The sequence below is a fragment of the Podarcis melisellensis genome (genome assembly GCF_964234715.1).
Source record: "Podarcis melisellensis genome assembly, chromosome: 7".
NCBI classification, from domain to species: domain Eukaryota; kingdom Metazoa; phylum Chordata; class Lepidosauria; order Squamata; family Lacertidae; genus Podarcis; species Podarcis melisellensis.
Genome location: NC_138539.1, coordinates 48809769 through 48831985, shown reverse-complemented (window position 1 = coordinate 48831985; position 22217 = coordinate 48809769). Strand labels below are relative to the sequence as shown.

At 40.8% G+C, this 22217-nt stretch overlaps 1 protein-coding gene and 1 pseudogene across 6 annotated transcripts in view; both read left to right on the top strand.

Moving 5' to 3' along the window:
• PIEZO2 (piezo type mechanosensitive ion channel component 2) overlaps positions 1 to 22217 on the top strand; it is a 203334-nt gene that overhangs the window by 72233 nt on the left and 108884 nt on the right. For all 5 annotated transcript variants that reach the window (XM_081917968.1, XM_081917965.1, XM_081917966.1 and 2 more), the window contains exon 4: positions 21624 to 21666. In XM_081917968.1, coding sequence (XP_081774094.1) covers positions 21624 to 21666 — 43 coding nt within the window. The remainder of the gene's footprint in view (positions 1 to 21623; positions 21667 to 22217) is intronic.
• LOC309374596 (phosphoglucomutase-like protein 5 pseudogene) lies at positions 1692 to 3581 on the top strand (annotated as a pseudogene). Its single transcript has one exon. The product of its transcript is annotated as a phosphoglucomutase-like protein 5 pseudogene (transcript).

Here is a 22217-nt window from a genome sequence, read left to right as displayed (position 1 = left end):
TAATGTCCCTTCTTTGTTTTTCCTTCGCTCCCCACTTAAAATGTGGTTACAAAGCATAGATCCACATGGATCCTCAGGATCTTTGCATTGGGTCACCCCAAATTCACCATCAGATCACATAGCATGTCCATGGCTACAGCCTGCCCCCCCCCAAAAAATCACGCACTCACTGTTGCCTGGGGCTGCAATGGTGCAAAAACGTGGTTAAAAAGCATGGATCCTCAGGATCTTTGCATTGGGTCACCCCAAATTCACCATCAGATCACATAGCATGTCCATGGCTACAGCCTGCACCAAAAAAATCACGCACCCACTGTTGCCTGGGGCTGCAATGGTGCAAAAATGTGGTTACAAAGCATGGATCCACAGGGATTCTCAGGATCCTTGCATTGAATCACTCCCAAATTCACCATCAGATCACATAGCATGTCCATGGCTACAGTCTGCACCAAAAAAATCACGCGCCCACTGTTGCCTGGGGCTGCAATGGTGCAAAAACGTGGTTACAAAGCATGGATCCACAGGAATTCTCAGGATTTTGGCATTGGGTCACTCCAAATTCACCATCAGATCACATGTCTGTGGCCACAGCATGAAGCCCAAAAATGATACATCCACTGTTTCATTCAGAATGTTTTTTCCCTTGTTTTCCTCCTCTAAAAACGATGTGCGTGTTATGGTCAGGTGCGTGTTATAGAGCGAAAAATACGGTATTTATGATCTAGCATCCTTCTTAACATTCAACCAAATCACAATATCTTTGTAGATAAATCTTGAATTTCTTCCAGTCTTCTTCAACCCTCTCTTCTCCCAGGTCTCAGATTCTGCCAGTCATCTCAGCCAGTTGCATGTAGTCCATCAGCTGAGAGAACAAATTTCTTTTCCATTCTTACACTTTGCTCAGAACCAACAATCAGAACACACAAAAAACTATCTGAAAGAAAGCTGCTTTAAACTGTCTAAAACTAGGAGCAGTGGATGTTTCCATGTTCTCTGCATAAAAGGAAGGAGGGAGTATCTTCTTTTAACGCTTTTCTGTTGCCACTGGAATGTAACCAGATACCATAACGTCTGCTCTGTTGCTTATAGAAATGTTTATTCCCTTTGGGGGATTTCTTGCAGACTGTTTTTATGAAAGTGTTGTGTTACAATTGTTAACAGGAAGTGTGGTTTTACCTGCTCTTGATCCTAGATTTGTGTGCTCCGTGGTTGCTGGTAAGGACTAATTTCGTCGAAGTGTGCTTTCCCCAAAACCTCCTGTTTAGAGATACAGTAAAGAATGTGTGCTTCCACACCCTGCTTTAGTATAAGAAACCATTACTGAAACAATATGATCTCTTCTATAAAGGAGTGATATGTCTTGTACTGGGAAACAAGCACATATATTTATCCTTGCCACACTGATATAGAATATTAAACCATATGGAAATTTTATACTTTGGGATATCGGTAGATTAACCAAATTTCATGAATTTTAATTAAAGGGAAACAAACCCCAAAAGTTCAAACATTTAAAGAACAATATTCGAAACTCCTGGCTGGGTGGGAAGAGTTCCATGTAAGAATTTACAGCTGGATTTTTCAAACATTTATTTCAAGGGTGGCCTCACGTACATTATGGTAGTAGGCCCTCCCTCCCTCCGGCGCCCTTGCTCCCAAGCGGACAGTTGCTTCGCTGGGCGCCGGGCGGAGCGGCGTCTCCCGAAGCGCCTCTTTCCCGCGCCGCCCGCAGCGGGCGAGGAGGGCTGTGCCGGCGGCGCTTCGCATGTGAGGCGCCAGGCCGGGCTGCGGCCGAGGGCGCCATGGAGGGCAGCCCCATCCCGGTGCTGACGGTGCCCACGGCGCCCTTCGAGGACCAGAAGCCGACGGGCGGCGGCGGCCTGCGGAGACCCACGGCCGTCTTCGAGAGTCAGCGCAACTACCTGCCCAACTTCGTGCAGAGTGTGCTGTCGTCCGTCGACCTCCGCGACCGCCAGGGCTGCACCATGGTGGTGGGCAGCGACGGCAGGTACTTCAGCCGGACGGCCGTCGAGCTGGTGGTGCAGATGGCGGTGGCCAACGGGATTGGAAGATTGGTTATTGGTCAGAATGGCATCTTATCCACCCCTGCTGTTTCTTGCGTTATCAGAAAGATCAAAGCAGCCGGTGGGATTATTCTGACTGCTAGTCACTGCCCCGGAGGACCTGGAGGAGAATTTGGAGTTAAGTTTAATGTTGCCAATGGAGGACCAGCTCCTGATGTTGTTTCTGACAAAATCTACCAGATCAGCAAAACCCTTGAAGAATATGCCATTTGTTCGGACCTGAGAATTGACTTATCTCGGCTAGGAAGACAAGAATTTGATTTGGAGAACAAATTCAAGCCTTTCCGTGTTGAAATAATAGATTCAGTGGAAGTCTACCTCAATCTTCTACGGACTGTCTTTGACTTCAGTGCCATCAGAGGGTTGCTAACAGGGCCAAATCAACTTAAGATCAGAATTGATGCGATGAATGGAGTGATGGGTCCCTATGTCCGGAGAATCCTGTGTGATGAATTAGGAGCTCCTGCTAATTCTGCAGTTGACTGTGTTCCTTTGGAGGATTTTGGTGGCCAGTATCCTGACCCGAACCTGACACACGCCACTTCTTTGTTGGAGGCAATGAAAGGAGGAGAGTATGGCTTTGGAGCTGCTTTTGATGCTGATGGAGACCGCTATATGATCCTAGGCCAAAATGGTTTTTTTGTGAATCCTTCAGATTCATTGGCCATCATTGCTGCCAATCTCTCCTGCATTTCCTATTTCCGCCAGATGCCTGTGCATGGGTTTGGTAGGAGTATGCCTACTAGCACAGCACTCGACAGGGTGGCAAAATCAATGAAAGTCCCCGTGTATGAAACACCAGCAGGCTGGAGGTTCTTCTCAAATTTGATGGATTCTGGTCGATGCTCGCTTTGTGGAGAAGAAAGCTTTGGCACTGGATCTGACCACATTCGAGAGAAGGATGGACTTTGGGCTGTCCTAATTTGGCTGTCAATCATAGCAGCTCGAAAACAGAGTGTGGAAGAGATTGTCCGAGAGCACTGGGCAAAATTTGGCCGCCACTACTACTGTAGATTTGATTATGAAGCTCTGGATCCCAGGACAGCATATTTCATAATGAGAGACCTGGAGGCTTTGATCACTGACAAATCTTTCAATAATCAACAATTTGCTGTTGGAAGCAATGTCTACAGTGTGCAAAAAGCAACCAGCTTTGAATATGTGGATCCCGTTGATGGGACTGTGACCAAAAGACAGGGGCTAAGGATAATTTTCTCGGATGCATCCAGACTCATCTTCAGATTAAGTGCTTCTAGTCATGTGCGAGCCACTCTCAGGATCTATGCAGAAAGCTATGAAAAGGACCCCAACAAACACGACAAAGAACCACAGGCTGTACTGAGTCCTCTCATAGCAATTGCGCTGAAAATATCCCAGATTCATGAGAGGACAGGTCGTAAGGGTCCTACCGTCATCACCTGAACCAAGGAAAGATCGCTAACCCCGGGCCAAAATTGAGAGGGGAAGGGAGAAAGAAGACTTGTCAAATCATATTCAATTTTTTTGCCTTATATTATTTGAAGGGTTTGAGGGAGGTGGGAGGGAGCAAAATTCAGTGCTGATCACTAAGATAGCAGTGCTTTTGCTTCTGTGCTATGGCTTCAGTATCTTATTGTACTCAAAAATTATGGTAGTAGTCCAATCTAGAGGTCTCCAATACAGAGCTCAAAATACTTTTACTACTGTCTCATTAGTCTTTGGCAGAGAGTCCTCGTCAAATTCTGCAACTACAACAGCATTATTGACTCTCTTCTCAGAAGACAACTCAGAGAAATTGTAAACACTTACTGCCTCATAGGCAGCAATTATTATTATTTAATTGATTTCTGCTGGCTTAGTGACTTGCCCAGAAACAAGTGCATTTGTTGTTAGTCAAACCGCTGTGTTAGCAGCAACTAATTGACCTCCCTGGGGTGGAAACCTAGACAGTGTGTATGGAGGTCCTGGGCCGCCCAGATGACAAGACCTCGCCCCCCTCGGCCTCACTGATGTGGTCCAAAGGAAAGCAGAGCAATACGTTTGGCACCAACTTGGCTGTAGGAGTTGCCAGAAGAATAATGTATCAAACTATTGTAATTCATCTGGAGGCAGAAAAAGTGTCTCATTAGGGTTTAAGGGAAGAAATTAATACTAACAAAACTCAAAGGCTGTCATTTTGACGTGTAATGAATGGCTCACTATTTGCAGACTGTGTTTGCTTCTGCTTGTTCAGTAGCAACAATACTAATTTTGATGGTACAATACAACTGTGGTGTCGCTATGCATCTGTCTCAGGAGAGTATGGAAGAATGTGCCTTCAGGGGTAAAGTCAAACTGTTGGAGAGTTACAGTGCCTGCTATGGCTGTAAAGACTGATGCTTGAGATACATGTTTGGGGCAGACGAAGGTATCTAATTTTGCATCATGGCATTTCTTCTCTCTGCAGTCCTCCCAGAGGTCATTCCTCCTCTGGTCTCTGCTGTGGATACACAACCTGACCTTCTCCAGGCACTGTGATCATCCCATATGTTGCTAGCCTTCATGTCACATTTGCAGACATCTTTGTAATACAGAGTTGGTCTGCCAAGAGGCCTATTGCCTGAAACCAGCTCCCCATAGAGCATGTCCTTGGGGATCCTACCTTCTTCCATTCTGTGTACATGACCAAGCCAGTGTAGATGTCACTGAGCCAGAAGTATGAACATGCTGGGAATATGGGCTTGGGAATGTGATGTAAGACTTTTGAATCAATGCTAATAGTCTAGCAGTTGAGGCTGTTTGTACTCTGTGCAGATAATAAACTTACCTAAGCCCATTGCGGGCATTCCACTTATGCAGTTGCAGTCGCATCCAGGGAAAACACTTCTGCCAGGCGACAACAGGTTGTGTACTATCAGCTAGGCCTCATCAAATTATCTTAGCACTCCACTGGGTCTATATGAGGAAAGCCAATCCTTAGCATCCCAGGCATCCTGATAATATACTGCACATCCCAGGACTCCATGGGCATGCATGCTACAGCAATGCTGATTGCACCATAGAGAGAGGCCTCACTCTGAAACCTCTAGTGAAAATGTCATGCCAGAGCTGACCCACTGCCAGGAAAGCTTGGAGGAAGAAAAGCAGAGTGGGTTAGGGTTTAGGAGGTCACAGTGAGATTGCTTGGATTTGTAGAGGATGGTAGCAGGTGTTCAGACCATGATTGGGATATGCTATAAGTACAAGATATGTAAACATGACAAATGTAAGAGGTGAGGGTGGTGGAAAGAATATCTAAACACATCCCCTAAATGCTTGAAAACTCAGCTAAGTCTCTCATCTTGTTTATCATGTTTACCTTGTGGAAGATGTAAACAGCAGATGTTTCAGAACATGTTGTGCCTGACCACTGACTAGCTGTTGTTGTTTTGGGTGCTATTTGTATGCCTTTCGTTAACCAAATACACACGGTTTTTCAAGAAGAGAGTGAATGCTTTTAAAAAGTCATTTTACTGCTAGGACTACCTATGCATCCTTCAGATTCCATTTAATGCTAAGAAATTCAGTCTTCAGTCTGCATAGGTACTTCACATTCTTTCTCTCCCAGCCTTCTTTTTCCTTCAAGGCAGCTATTTCCTAAGCTTAATAGCAGCATGGTGGTGGTGGGACACTCCATCAGAATTGTGGAAGAGCGAGGGAAGCTTTACAAGAGAACCCTGAGCACATATAGTTTACTTGGATCACTGCCTAATAATCTCCTTGAACAAACCTTTCAGAGTTGCCATTTCCTTTGTACTTGCTCAATCATAGCAGTTCGGGTATGGCTAAATATGTCTGCCAATATGGCTGGATTCCTTCTGTGTGTGAAAACCATACAAATGAGACTCAGCACATTTAGGTCATCCATAGCTTGCATGCTTGTAAATATACTGCAAAGCTAAACCATGTGGGCAGAAGTCTATCAGTGTACCTGGGCTGGTATGGGAGCTAGGGGCCATGTTTCCCTTAAGTGACACTGATCACCAGCACTTGAGTGTTTCATTTCCGCATGTTTCTCTGAACATTCCCCCTCAGCTAAATGTTAAATTGTTTATACCATAAAAGTACTTAATTTGTTCCGGAGGTCCGTTCTTAACCTGAAGCACCACTTTAGCTAATGGGGCCTCCTGCTGCTGCCGTGCCGCCGGAGCCCAATTTCTGTTCTTATCCTGAAGCAAAGTTCTTAACCTGACCCCGAGGTACCACTGTAATGCAAAGTATGGAAACTGTGACCCAGATCTAGTTTTAGTTCATTAACAATACAATGGTATCTCAGGTTACATATGCTTCAGGTTACATACGCTTCAGGTTACAGACTCCGCTAACCCAGAAATAGTACCTCGGGTTAAGTACTTTGCTTCAGGATGAGAACAGAAATTGTGGTCTGGCAGCGTGGCGGCAGCTGGAGGCCCCATTAGCTAAAGTGGTGCTTCAGGTTAAGAACAGTTTCAGGTTAAGTACAGACCTCCGGAACAAATTAAGTACTTAACCCGAGGTACCACTGTAAGTTTTATACAGAAAATACATGTTTCTGCTATGCAGTGTATATTTCTTTGCATTTTTAAGACTTGCTTAAATTCTCTTCTCCACCCCACTTATTTTTTGCCTCTCAGAAAGTTATACAAACATTAGTATGACAGGAGTAGAGGGAAGTTGTGAAAAGGATGTATGATGTCATTCATATTGTTATCTGGAATGACACAAAATACATGTGCCGACACATCTTTGACATTTGCCAGAAGGCGAGGGAACTCATTTGGCATTCTAGCTTTGTTTTATGCAGCTGTATATCTGATTAACTTCCTTTCTTAGGTATTTTTCGCAGATGAGAGATTTCAGCCAACATTTCAGACAACACACCATGATTTATAAAAACATGTTTGAAAGCTCTCATCATAGTGCTTTTTAGGAAGATGATATGAGATAGCGGAATGGGCAGGTGTGGCACTAGGCGATATGGTAACAGGAAGATAGATTTCTTTTACTATTGAAAAATGATTGAGAAGTTTTGTTCTGGTAGAACAAACCTTTGAATGCCAAATGCTTTTTTATTAGTAATATTTAGATTCAGTGGGAAGTGACATCCTTTTTTTAACAGAGATTTTATTTTACTTACTAAAATATTTATGCACCATTCTTAATCTAGGCAAGGTCACACAGGGCTCTACATAGACATCAAAACAAATTTCAAAAAGTGATTAAAATATAACTTACCATCAAAATATTATCACTTTTAGATAAATCTCTCAGAAAGGTCTCTTGTAAAGAATGTTTTAGTCTGAAGTTTCATGTACAAGAATTTCACATGCATTTGGAACTTTCTTGGCTGCTTAAGCATTGTGTTTATATTAATATTGGTTTGTGGTCATGCTTTTTTTTTTAAAAAAACAAACCTAGCATCTGCTTTATACACATTTACTTTAACAAAATGTGTCCCCGTATTTATATTTGTGGAGAGTTGCAACAGAAGGGCAATTTTCTCAACTTGATACAACAAGTGAAGGCCCCTGCCTTAGTTAATAGTACTAATTGGGTAATCGGATCTGCTTCAAACTGGAAATGGGGTGTAGGCTGGTGTTTAAAGAAGCGGTGAAATAATGTGAAAAAGTTCATTTTGTAATGAATGAAGGCATTCATCAACTGCTGAGGCATATTTTTGATACACCTTTAGAAGATATTCTTGGCCACTCTCAATATGTCACCTTGAAATTGATTATTAAACTGAATTATTTCAGATGTTGATGAGCACAAAATGCTCATATTAATGCCTTATGCAATTACATGAGTAATTGCAAAATAAATATAAATCACCCAAATGATTCTTCTTAAAAAAACATGCAGTAGATTAAAGCAAACCCTATCAGGGTACCTCCAAGTACAAATATTTGCTCCTGTTCTCTTACTTGTACACACATAGGGATACAATTGCAACATTGGAGAGCCCCTTTTTCCGCATTGGGTTGTATAAAATCTACTTTCACACATATATATATATATTAAAAAACTCCTTTATATAAACACTGAGGCAAAGAAGCCCAGACATGGAAATAAAATGTATAATAGTATGTCTTGTGGAAACGTAAGTTTTATGTCACAGCTGTGTGTAGTTAAACACTAGACCACCACACCCTACAGGTGGAAATAAGAAATTGAGGGGCCATTAAAAACCAACTTTGACTCCTTAACTGTAGTCTATGTTTTAAAGAATGATGGCAGGTTACTTTACTCTTTGACTGAATCTGTTCTTTGTGAAATTTGAGTCTCTGCACTAGTGAAAGGATCATGGTTGTGTGTTATGAAACTTTAGATTTGTCTTAAACCACCACCAACCTGTGGGGTCTTGAAAAGCAGGACTATTAATCCGGGAGTTCTGTAACCTGTGTCTGTCTTTTTCTAACAGTAGCTTTGCCCAACAAACCCCAAATATGCATTCCATGGTAACATGACCATGTGAGTGCATGAAGAAAATATAATGATTTTATATCCATATGTTACTTGCCGCATACTTGAGCAGGCACATTCCACTCTAGCATGATTAAGTGATTGATCGTTAGTGCAAAATAAAAGAAACTAGAAAGGTGTGTCCATGTTTTATGGAGTTTAATAACCTGTTATAAAGAATAAAATGATGATTCAGGTTAACACATCTGTGTTTGTAATGGAGAACATTCCTGAACCTATATTGGGTCATTTGGACTGCCCAAATCAGCAATCAACTATAAAAATATTAACTTGTATTAAGAATTGATGGAGTCTATAATAATTTTCGTGTTGATTCTTATGGGGTCTCACATTTTCTCATTTATAGCAGGTTGCTAAGCACCTGGTCTAAACCACTGAGCCTCTTGGGCTTGCCAATCGTAAGGTTGGCAGTTTGAATCCATGTGATGGGTTGAGCTCCTGTTGCTCTGTCCCAGCTCCTGCCAACCCAGCAGTTCAAAAGCATACCAGCATGAGTACTGAGTAATAGGTACTGCTGTGGCGGGAAGGTAAATGGCCTTTCCATGTGTTCTGGCACTCATCAGAGTGTTCCATGCACCAGAAGCGGTTTAGTCATGCTGGCCACATGACCCATAAAAGCTGTCTGCAGACAAACACTGCTCCCTCGGCCTGAAAGCGCCACACCCCATAGTCAGATTCGACTGTCCAGGAGTCTGCTACCTTTACCTTACCTATGTTAAAAAGTGCATTGAGCATAGTCTCATCAGCCCTCTTGGGTTGAAACACCGCAGTTAATATACTATGAAGTGGTACAGGGCAAGGAGACAAAACTTTACATTTTTATGCCCCGTTGGGGTTAGTTATAACATCTGTGTGTATAGCAACTTGCACACAAGCAGTCAGGAAGAGCTGCTGTTTGCCTTTCTACCTTGCAACCATTGTCACATTGAAAGAAGAAGAGTTTGGATTTGATATCCCGCTTTATCACTACCCGAAGGAGTCTCAAAGCAGCTAATATTCTCCTTTCCCTTCGTTCCCCACAACAAACATGCTGTGAGGTGAGTGAGGCTGAGAGACTTCAAAGAAGTGTGACTAGCCCAAGGTTACCTAGCAGCTGTATGTGGAGGAGTGGAGACGCGAGCCCAGTTCACCAGATTACGAGACTACCACTCTTAACCACTACACCACACTGCCTGGAATCTTATCCTAAATGCTGGAGGGGGGGGGTACAGTTCTGAATTTCCAGGGGAATTATTTTAATTACCCCTCATAGTCAACTGCTTCGCTCATTCATTTTTGAGGAGTTGAAATGGGCTTCAGCCAGTGAAATGCTCTGCATGTAAAGTATTACAACCTGAACAGCTAATGCTCAGTTATTCATTGTCTGAACCACTGGCTGGAACTATGATGCAGCTGCTCACTATTACTCATTGCTTTCACTTTGAAAAAATATATTGCTGGTAGCAGTTTTTCAGAAACCTTTGGCAACTGAAAATGAAGTTCAGCCACTGGTCACATTCAACATGCAGCGTATTTTATTTCTTTTGTTTTCAGAGTATTGAATTGATGAAACACACTTCAGTGTAGTCCTGTTTAATACAGCATTTGATTTGGTGGTGTTGAAAAGTTCGTTTTGCTTTAGATGACTGCAGTTCCTTTGAATAAGCATTTAAAAACAACAACATAGAATTATATTAGTGCAAAAGGCCAGATTAAAGATATAGAAGCCGCTATGTTGATGCAATATCTTAATAGCAAAGGCAGCCAATGTGGTGTCACCCATGTGCTGTTGGACTCCAGCTACCACTATCGCTTACCATTAGTCCTGCTGGCTGGGGCTGATGGGAATTGTAGCCCAGCAACTTCTGGAAAGCACTATCTTGGCTACCCCTGTCTTAAAGCTTCAGCCCCAAACAGCAAGTCATAAAATTCTCATTCCTCTTTACTGAGGAATTGCAAAGATTATATTGCTTCATTTTCATAGTCCAGACCTGAATATTCTAAACGTTCTTTTAACTTGAAAACACAGCCAGATATAGCATGTCCTTGAATCTACTACTTATGCTTAGTATATAAAGTTCAGAATTGTTTTGCTGCTTTAGTCAAAGACTTTTCCAGTGCAGCATATTGTTTCCAATAAATGCACCTGATAAACTCACAAGCAGTGTGATAGTGGTGGTTGGTGCTGTTTGTTGGTTTGCTATAATAAGTGCATATTCCCTCTGAACATATAGATACCATGTGTGCAGTGTAGATATTAATGAATGTGTGTCGTCAGCTGTGCTCTGTACTGCAGAGAATAACTCATGGTGAGAGCATTATGATGCAGATTTAAGCTAGGAAAATGAACTCTTAAGAGGTTTTCTGTAGAATTGTTTCCACACCCACACACCCTGTGTAATCAAGCCCTGAAAAGATAGCTTGTATGACAGTTTTTAGAGCCTCTGCCTTTTTCTCTTTGCTTCTAAAGATACTGTATTTAAAGAGAAATACTAAAGCTTGTTTATAAAAACATTTTTTTAAAAAAATATCAGTACGGTTTCTTCTTTTCCTGAAGTTCATGATGCTACATTCTGGAATATTAATATTGAAATTGAAATTTGCTGCATTGTTTATGTTAAAGGGGCAAGTATAAGTTAAAAAGCTCATATCCTGCTTTAGTATTGATTTAGACTTTTAAACATCTGGCAGGAACTAAAAAAGCTTGGGTTTTTTTTTTTTTTTTTTTTTGGTTATTTTTCTCAATTGGAAGCCAAGTTCTTAAGTGCGCAATACATTTCCTGGAATAAATTTGTTTGAACCCAATAGAAAACTACCTTCCTTCCTAGCTGACTTGATTTACCTCTGTAGTTATTATTACATAGATAAAGATAATCTTTTCACTATTAGCAATAAAATATGAGGAAATACGGTGCACAGTGCAATTAAAGTTCATATTCATTTAAATAGTTGCAAGTGAGATACAAAAGTAGAGCACAAAATGCCCAATATTTAAATTTAAAAACAAAGATACAACATAAAAAACAGTAGAACAATATCACAAAAACAAATCAAAGTAGGAATTTGGGGATCACTGCTCTGATATTCTGTAGGATGTGGTACCACAAGTAAATTTACCCCAATGATCTTAATTCTTACAGGTCTATACAGGGAAAAGCAGGCTTTCAAGTACCTTAGTCCTGAGTTACTGTGTTAGTAACAAGATAATTGAACATGACCCAGTAGTTCATCACCAGTCAGCGCAGTTCCATCATCACAACTGGTGTGTGTGTGTGTGTGTGTGTGTCCAGATACCCCTCTTGACAATCTGGCTGCAGCATTCTGCACCACGTCAAATTTCAAACACATTCAGATATTGACTGCGATAAAAATCTGTACTTTTAAGGCTTGTTGAAAGACAAATTTATTTAACAGGCACTGGAAAGACAATAAGGATAGAACTTACCTAATATTTAATGGGCGGGGGTTCCAAAGGCTAGATGCCACCACACTAAAGACCTGGTTCCAATACCATGCAGAATGGACCTCCTGATAAGAGGCAGATTGCAGGGGTGGTCAAGTATATAAAGGATGAGATAATATTTAAGGTATCCTAATCCCAAACTCTATTGGGATTTGTACACCAGTGCTAGGACCTTGAATTTAGCCCAGTAGCTAATTGGCAGGCAGTAAAACTCTTTTAACAGTGACTTAAAATTCAGGCTTATGCATGCTTTGTACATGGGTTGGATATGGCCCCCCACTTTTCTTCCTTCTGCCATCAGTGAGCAGTCAAGCTGCTGCATTTTGAAGCTTCATGTAGATGTTAAATAACATTGGAGGCAAGATGGTCTTTGTGGCACTCCACAGCACAACTGCCAGAGGACCAAGAGATTAACACTGATTAACACTCAGTGTTACCGTAATCTCTGAAACCACCCCTAAAGATAGAACCAGAATCACTGTAAAACATTGGCCCCAATGCTCATCTCACAAGCGGCAATAGCATCAAAAGCCGGTGTGCAGCTGGGCAGCTTTGCTGAAAAGTTAGAATTTTTCAATAAGATTGTGGGGAAAGGGACCTGTCACTAGACAGCAGGAAGAGAGACATTGTGTGAAAGCATCAGTGGAAGACTCTTGGAAGTGAGTCTTGATTATTTCAGTGGAGGTTATTTGCAAGTATCTGTTATCTGGATCACAGAGAGGGGATATGAAACAACTGTAGTTCTGCTTGCAGATTTCCACGATTTAAGTGTAGTTACAACCTAAAACAATGGAAACTGAGAGAAAATTACTATTTTTATCCTTCAGTGTAGTTTCCTGTATTGTATTGGTTTTGTTGCATTTTGCAGTGATTGCTTATATAGAAGTGACTGTATTCAACATTGGTTATTATTTGTCCAATTACTCAGCTTGCTTATATGATCCAAAAATCAGCCACTGTGGTAAAGATTCTCTTTCATGGGACTGCAGTAGCTTACAAAATGCTAGAGGGTCTGCAGCAGAAATATGACTCATTTTCTGCTCCCACAAGTGTGTTTTTCACACATATATTAAATATTTCCTTGGAAAAACTGGGCCACCCTTGTGCTTTTTGTTGATCCCTGATTGATAATGTCTGTATTGGGTCTCAAATGTACTGTCTTTCATATGAGACTGGCTTCTGTAGGTTCATAGGACTTTTTCTTTCCATTAAAAATATTACTAAAATCATCCCAGGAGAACAGGATGCAGTAGACATTCCAAAGAGAGCCCCTCTGTTATAAATCTACCAATAGTTTATGAGCTGTAAAGTTTGCATTATGAAAAGGGAATTGGTGCTCTTGCAATTTCCAACTCCTGATGCAAAATCCATCTATATGTAAAGAAATAAACCTGCCAAAAGCACTTCAGCCTATAAAACAGCAGTTCCCCAAGTGTTTTAATAAATGGTCCAGCAATTTGAAAGTTCTCCTTTTCTTTTACCCTGATAGCTGCCTCCTCCCTTCCTTTCTTCTTCTCCCTTACGATGATCATGGTCCTAGTAACTTCTGAATTATAAATGCTTAATCTGCATGTATTCCAGACTTTGCCAGTGCATCCTAATTCAATATTTGCAAGCCATGGGGTCTGACTATATGTGACATTAATTGTGCTATATAAATGTCATCTGGGGTGATGCCTGAGCAGCCACCAGCGCATGGGGGTGGGAAAGTTTATTTGGTTTGTTTCTGACCCCAGTGAGAGGAATGTCACAGAGGTATGACATTTTTAAAAGAAAATTTGGTCTAGAGTTATGTATCTCTTTGACCCAATGCAGCCATTAACATCCATATTTTGTAAGAGTAGGAGTAGAGGGGTTGAGGTGAGGAGTCAAATGGGCAGATGTCTTATCTTTGCTGTGTGCTCTTTTGGGAGGAAGGGCAGGATATAAACTTAATAAATAAAAGCTGACAACCTCCTGTCAAGTTGCCATGGAAGAATAACTTTATGATTTCAAGCAGTGTACCGCCACTTTCTCTTGAATGCTTGTGAAGAGGCACAGCAATGCACAGCTTACTGAAGTTTTGATAATTATAAAGGCACACTGCCTTTAAGTCTTCCTGTTTTGAGCCTTGCTATGTATTCTCTTTGCTAAATGGGAAGAATGGCAGTGTACTCGAAGCATGAAGGTGGGTGGCATTTGTTAGTGTTTTTATGGACGTTTTGAAGGACTTTAGAGAAAAGTTAATGTTTCTCTGTTGCTAATGTTCATTTGGAGAAATGTGGAAGTGTTGCCTAAATTAGAAAAGGGGCATTGGATTGTATACCCAGTGCATGAGTTGTTCATGTTATTTCAGGGATATTTCACAAACCTATGGACAGTACAGACTAGCCACCCCCTAACCTGATGCCCCCCAGGTGCTTTGGACTAAAACTCCCATCAACAGCTGCCAGCATGGCAAATATTCAGTGATGATGGGAGTTGTAGTCCAGTAACTTTACGGGAGCATTCACTTAGGAATGACTAAATATGGATAAACTATTGGGCTACATCTGACCAATGGATTGAATCTGTACTGACTGGGGTTTGTGGGAGTTAAGGCTGATTAAAGACTGTCATATCAGTGTAGGCCAGGACTCAGGTGGAATACCATTACAACAGGAAGTACTTTTACAATGAGGTTTTAGGGGTGACTAAGGACAGTTCTGCTTCACTTATCTGGGTCAGCTTGCTGCTTTACCTGTTAGTGTATGTCTACACTAGTCATGCAGCAAATAAGGCAGGAAAAGGGTTGTATGACCCATTGTTTTATAGAGACCAATTTGCTTAAAATATATACTCTTAAAAGTTTGTGCCTCTGATTTTCCCAGTGCATGCTGAAACACTATCATTTAGAGATATATAGTCAATATTTTAAACTATATGAAATACATTTTAATGGGTTGTAGCTGGCATTAGCTAGAACCTGAAAAGTCGTATTCATTTCAGGAGGTATTGCCAAATTTTAGCCAGAGAGTACAATGGAAATAGTGTTCAGAAACCTAATATGAAGAGAGAATATTTGATATACAAAACTTTTCCCTGTAAGCTCTGCATACTTTCTTCACACAAATCTTGTGGAACCAAAGAATTTGGGGTTCCTTTCTCTTGCCTTTTGTGAATTGCTTTTGTTTGGTGTTTCTAATTTGAAATAAAACCACAAATGCTCTCAGGACTTGGATCATGTATGTGTTAGAATTTCTGGTCTATGATTCCAGTCATGGGATTTTTGTCTATCACATGAGGGTATGTGTTTTGACTCCACAGAGTGGGAAGTGATGGAAACAGGATGTTTGTGTTACTGTGTTTCATGAAGTGGGTCTATTGTCTTTTGTTCTTTTTCTCTTTGCTGTCTGATCCTAGAGAAAGGGGGAGCCATGTTGCAGCGCTCTGTGTGTGTTTATATGTAAATAAAGTAGATTAGCCAAAATGCTGAGTTGATGAGGTCTGTCACACAAGTTGCACAAACTCTGCGGATCCCTAATGTCGGTTGGCATCGGTTGCTGTGTCGGGCTGAAGAAAGCTTATGAAACTCTCGAATGATCGACCAGGAGGGAGGGAACATGCCAGTCAGGCATGTGTCTCTGCCAGAGTCCTACTTGAGTGTAGGCTGAACTCCTGACAGTATGTACCAGTATTTAACTATTCATTATCCATGCTTTTCTTCACTACTGAATGCGTTCATTATTTATTGTTCTAATTGTTACCATGACAGTTCTCATGAGCTTCATGCTCGCAGTCAAGAGAGCTGCCTATTCTTAAAGTAGCCAACCTTATGACCCAGAGGTTTATAAGAAAAGGAAAGCATCCCACTGTGGTTATGCACAGCCATGTAAAAGGTAAAGGGACCCCTGATCATTAGGTCCAGTCGTGGCCGACTCTGGGGTTGCGGCGCTCATCTCGCTTTATTGGCCGAGGAAGCCGACATACAGCTTCCGGGTCATGTGGCCAGCATGACTAAGCCGCTTCTGGCGAACCAAAACGGCGCACGGAAACGCAGTTTACCTTCCCGCCGGAGCGGTACCTATTTATCTACTTGCACTTTGACGTGCTTTCGAACTGCTAGGTTGGCAGGAGCAGGGACTGAGGAATGGGAGCTCACCCCATTGCGGGGATTCGAACCACCGACCTTCTGATCGGCAAGTCCTAGGCTCTGTGGTTTAACCTACAGCGCCACCTGCGTCCCTTCGCACAGCCATGTAGGCAATGGTATATTAACCCTGTATTACATTGACTGTTTTGAAAATGGAATAGTTATACTTGTTTTACATCAGCTGACATTTTATTAAGTTGGCAGATTAATTTTAGTTACAGAAAATGGTGTCATCCCCTCTTTATTCTGGCTAGCCTCTTCACTAATTTCAGTTCCTTTCTGAAGTAGTGCAAATTTAAGTGTTTACAGTTTCTCATTGATATTATGATTCTTATTGGTATCTGTTTTCTTATGTTCCAGAAGTTAGATTTAAAACTTCTTATATGTCTGCTTCTGGCAATCTAGTTCCTATACTAGTTCAAATAAGGCTATGCTATGCTTTTCCTTTCTTTGCTTTTATACAAGACCTACCCCCTTTATTTCAAGCTAGTGGTATCTTTATCTTTCTTGCATCTTTTCATGCAGAAGTCTGATGATTTAACAGGCTATGTGTAAGAGATCGGATGCATTTCCTGTGTTTCCATTGAAATGCTCAATTTAAATTTATTCACTAATAATATGTCAGGATTGCACTTCCGGATTTCATCTGTTACCCATACTAGCAGTATTTTCCCTCTCTACCAGTTGAGTTATGTGTAGCATTTCAAAATGTACTGAGGTATCCACCATTCCCAGATGCATAGGCAGATATGATCTTTTCAAAATCAGGAGTGGAGAACCTGTTATCTTCCAGATGTTGCTGAACCATTGGCTTTGCTGGCGGTGACTGATGGGATTTAGAAGTCCAACAACATCTGAAAGGTTAGACGTTCCTCATCCCCAGAAAGGATTAGTATCATACTAGAAGGTTGGGTAATTGTTAGGAGATGGATCTGTTTAAAGGCTTGGCTTTTGCCATTTAATTTCTTCTTCAAGTCTCATGAAATGTGGAAGACACTGAAAATTATTTTTTTCCTGGCTGTTAAGATTCATGCAAGATGAAATTCCTAGATAATTTTAGATATGTCTGTTAATTTATCTATTCACTTGTGCACTCTCCAGATATTCTATGATATAACAGCAATAAAACTCCCCCCCTTGACAAGCACATACAGGATGAGATTCCTAGGCAGTTTAATGTGCTTGGCTGTGGTTAATGTTGTATACTAATAGAAGTTATGATCCATTCTGATCTTAATATTTCATCATTTTATCAAGACATTTTTGTTCTGGCAGACATTTAGCTTGTTGGCTAAAATACTTTAAATACGCAGATCCCTTGCTATTTTTCTTATCATCAGCTGCTCCTGTCTTTGTTGTTTAAGGCTTTATGGTATCATTAACTACTGTTTTTTTCTGGGTGTTTTTAAAATTTTCACTGTGGCTACTACAATGGAAGACTGTCATGTGCATGGTCTGGAGTTATATGGTCTGTTTTGTCTGCCAATGTGGTAAATACATATTAGCAAAAAAGTGCTGCACCGGATATATTTTGGAAAGGCATAATATCAAGTGCTATTACTCAATTGTTGCTATATATACTAAGTATATACTGAGATAGTATATACTTAGTATATCTAGTAACTCCTGAAATCTTATGTGATTTAGCCTCTCTTTGTCAATATATGTGCCCAACTTAATGCAAAGCAGAAACATGGAAAACAGATGGGAATTATTTAGCAGCTAAAACAGTCTGCAGCAAGTTCCTGAAACAAAATTTTAATCATAGGAACCTTATATTTTAAGTACAGCAACCTAACAATTGATAATATCATGCTTCTGTATGAGGAGCTTGAAGTGAAAAGTTAAACCAATGGCCATCAAAATACAGACTCTAAAGGTCTATAGAGAAAATGGCAAGAGTTAAAGCAGAGGTGTTGACTGGAGGAGGCCCAAAATGATTTGTTATTTGAAAAGTATACAGGAAAGTTTAACTAATGCAGCTTTCTTCAGGATTTTAAAAAATCAATGTTCTGCAGCTTGTTAGCAACATTCTCCCAAGGTTATTCCTTTAATTTGGAGCTGGGAAGGGATTATAAATGGAGAAGAGGGAGATATACTCCTTGAGGGTAGGGAACTTTTGGCCATCCAGATGGTGCTGGACTTCCAGCTTCCATCAACCCTGACCATTGGTCATGCTAGCTGTGGCTGATGGGAGTTCAGCAACACCTGCAGGGCCATAAGTTTCCCACCCCTGCTTTAAGGAATAGTTTTCTATTTGAGCAAGTGAGAGATACACGTGGATGCAGATTTCTGCAAACAGATACCTTGTCTGCACTGGACATACACATGCAGTGTTATGTGCATCAATCCCCTGAATGCATGCCTGCTAAATCAGGTTGTGCAAATGCAGTGGTACAAACCTTGACACCTTTCCCAGGTTAATTGACAGCCTGGCTGGGGTATCGACTCCATGTGTCCACCCCACCCCCCAATAGGTGATGCTGTTGTCATATCCAACGTCATTGGTCAGGGCTGACCTAGCCATTAAGCAGAGAGGGGCAGCTGCATTAGACGGTATATGGTGGTGAGCAGCAAGGAGGTATTGGGCAACAGAGCTATGGGTGCCACATGCCCTGTGCTATGTGGCCGTTTAAGCTTGCTGCTGCTCCCAGGTGTGGTGGATGATGCTGTCTCACTATCAAATTAAGATTCAGTTGCTAGTCCAGTCCAGTATATGGAATTGGGGGCGGAGTGGAGGGCATGGCATCTTAACCTTCACCTCATGCAACCCACTGTTTTTGATCAACCTCCGATTAGTCATCAGTTGGGCAGATGCAAATGTAATTGAGAAAAAGAAAGAATGGAGGGCACCAGGGTAAAAATGAAGAAAAATGAGACCCTGAAGATCCACTATAAAATGATAAATTGAGGGAACATGTTTAAACTAAAGCACCCTACTCTTCAGAGAAACTATGTTGGGTGTAATCATTTTCATTTGAGGGTTCGTATTTTTTCATTTATAATTGCGCATGCTGTAGAATATTATGAACGCCAATTTGCACATACTGCAGAACCACTACGAGCACCAACATTCTCATTATACATGAGGCATGTTTATTTTCTAGCATTAACTGAAACCAGGTTATCTGCTTGTGATATGATTATCCTTGCTGCACTCTTTTTTGATTACTGATTATTTAAAATATTTTCTTATTAATATGTCATTAATATAGACAAATATGTCTATTAGTCATAATAGCATAATAGGTTATATTCCAATGTTGTATTCCATTTCTCAACCATCGATGTCAGCTATCTAATTTTGTCCCTGCAATAGATCTTATCTGTTGACTGTATCTAATATTTAAATTAGATATCCCTTAAGCAAGACTGCAGATTTACAATGTCTTGCATGTGCAATCTTTTGTAGTCAAGTAGAAGGCCAGCAATTATCCTCCACATAATTAATTAAGACAGTCAGAGGAACCATTCTAAAGTTAACCCCAGTTGCTTGATAAACAACAGTTTGAAACAGTAAATTTGAGCAGGATTGAATGAATGTTTATTATTACGGCCCAACAGCCAGCATACTTTGAGCAGGATTTTATACTCACTGAAACGGCAACATTCTGCTCAGCAATTCTAGAACTTGATTCTATCTCTGCCAAACATCTTGCTTTTTTAAAAATTGGCTTGAGTAACATACCTGTGATACATCATTTTGTAATGGACTTCCTGTATGCTATAACCAATTGAGAACATTATAATGGACCAAATGCAGTAAAATGGTAATTCCTAAAAAACCCTTATCCCCCCCCCCTTATATTTTAGTTTGTGTAACGTTAAAGGAGTGCTCATTTTCCTATTATTATATTTAGACTCCTATTCAAAGTTTCTTGAACATGATGTTATTTCCAGTTGTAGTTAGTACAAAATATTTTACCTGAAATCTTTGAATCTGGGGATGAGAGGGAGGAGAATCAGTCATCTGCTCATGCTCTTATTTCTTCATGGGTGAGAAAATCTGTGAATGTAAAATTTCTATTTTCCCAATCAGAAAAATAACCTATAACCTAAAATATATATTCAAATTAAACATGGAGGGCAGGAAAGTTACATCTGTTCTTACTAGATTACTAGTAAAACATATGGTTTTTTTCAGTTTTGTTGTTTCGGGACTTGTTCCACAGTTATCCTAACATTGGACTTAACCCATTTGTTATAATATTACCAAAGCAAAATGAACCACATCTATCCATATACCCAGCTCCAAGGGTGTATAAGGCTATAATCCTAAACAGTTATACAGCAGGAGTATAGCTAACCTGCCAGCCAGTGGTGAGTGTGGCCATTCCACGCTCTTGCACACAGTCACATTCCTGGCCTCAGCATCTCTGTGCATATCTGCTGAAGTGGCACTTCTGGCTTGTTAAATGTTTCGTCCAATAATTTAGAGAAGGGGGTGATTTGCATCCCCATCAGTGTGTTGGGCTATGTGTCTGCCTTATTTCTTCTTCTTCTTCTTCTTTCTTTTTGCTGCTTCCACCAAAACCAGTGGAATTTGGGAAGTCTGGGAAATATCATTTGGAAGCTAGATCAGGCTTCCAAATTTGGGGGGTGGGGGCAGCTTAGCCACTCCTGTACAGTGGAACCTTGGGTTACATACGCTTCAGGTTACAGACTCCACTAAACCAGAAATAGTGCTTCAGGTTAAGAACTTTGCTTCAGGATGAGAACAGAAATCGTCTCTGGAGGCGTGGCAGCAGCAGGAGGCCCCATTAGATAAAGTGCTGCTTCAGGTTAAGAACAGTTTCAGGTTAAGTATGGACCTCCGGAACGAATTAAGTACTTAACCCGAGGTACCACTGTACTAGGAAATAATTCCTATTGAACACAGTAGAATTTAACTTCCCAATAAACTTGCATTGCATAAAATTGCACTGTAAAAGGTTGCTGGTAAGTTGGTACGAATGTAAGAGAGCTCCTATTAGGAAAACAAGTGGAAGCCAGGGGTGTTAAATGAAAAATGGATGAATTCAAAATGCAAGGGTACTCATTTGTGTTTGAGCAGTGACGCCACACCATGTTGAATAAAAATTGGTGGAATAGTGTCCTCCTGCTGTGCTGTTGGGTTACCGTATTGTAAACTGGTATATTGAAAAGGCATGTAATTTGGGCTGTTTACCACAGAACCCCGTGTTCCTGCTTCTACAGTGCTATGGGTGTTGCTCCTGTACCACGTGGATACAATGAGAAGCCCAGGATTAAGCAAGAGAAGCCCATGCTGTGGCTCTTTCCTATGCCTATGGTGATACTGATTAACCGGGATGGGCATGGGCATGGGCATGGGGCCTATCACTGAATGCGCCTTGGCTTTTCCAGCTACCAAGCCACTTGAGGACTAGTACTGTACACTATTCATTCTAGCAACTGTGGCATAAGTATCAGGATGAAGGTTCAGCTGCCAAATAAATGAATGGAAAACAATTAAATGGAAAATGGAAAAGGATGTTAATGAATCCCTTTCCTTTATGTTTTTCTATAGGCTTGACCTGGGAAAAAACACTCCGGCAAATTGGATTTGAAAGGTAAGCATTGGGTGTTGATTTTCTATTGTATACAAAACCGAATTTTGAAATGGGGAGAGAGAATAAATAGAAAAGTTAGCAAATGCTCCTGTTCAGCAACTGAGATTTACTCTTGACACTATTTGTAATATTTGAATATTTAATTATGTTCACAAACATTGGGAACCAGTGTGGTGTAGTGATTAGCATGTCAGACTTGGACTTTGGAAACCAAGATACAAATCCCCGCTCAGCCATGGAGCTCACTGGGTGATCTTGGGCCAGTCTCTGCATCTCAGCCTAACCTACATCACAGAGTTGTTGTGAGGCTTAACATTTTGTAATTAGATAATACATTCTTATTTTGGACACTGTTGTTGTTATTTCTAACCTTGGAGAATAGTAACACTGGCCATTTAGATTTTCTGTTTCACATGAGATAATCTTTCAAAATGTTGTAGCTTGAGCAAATTAGCTTAATATTCAGGAAATGTCTTGGGTAAAGAGCATTTCAGTTAAATGGAAGGTACCTAGGTTTCATAGATTTAAATGAAGGTTGTATATGTATTGAT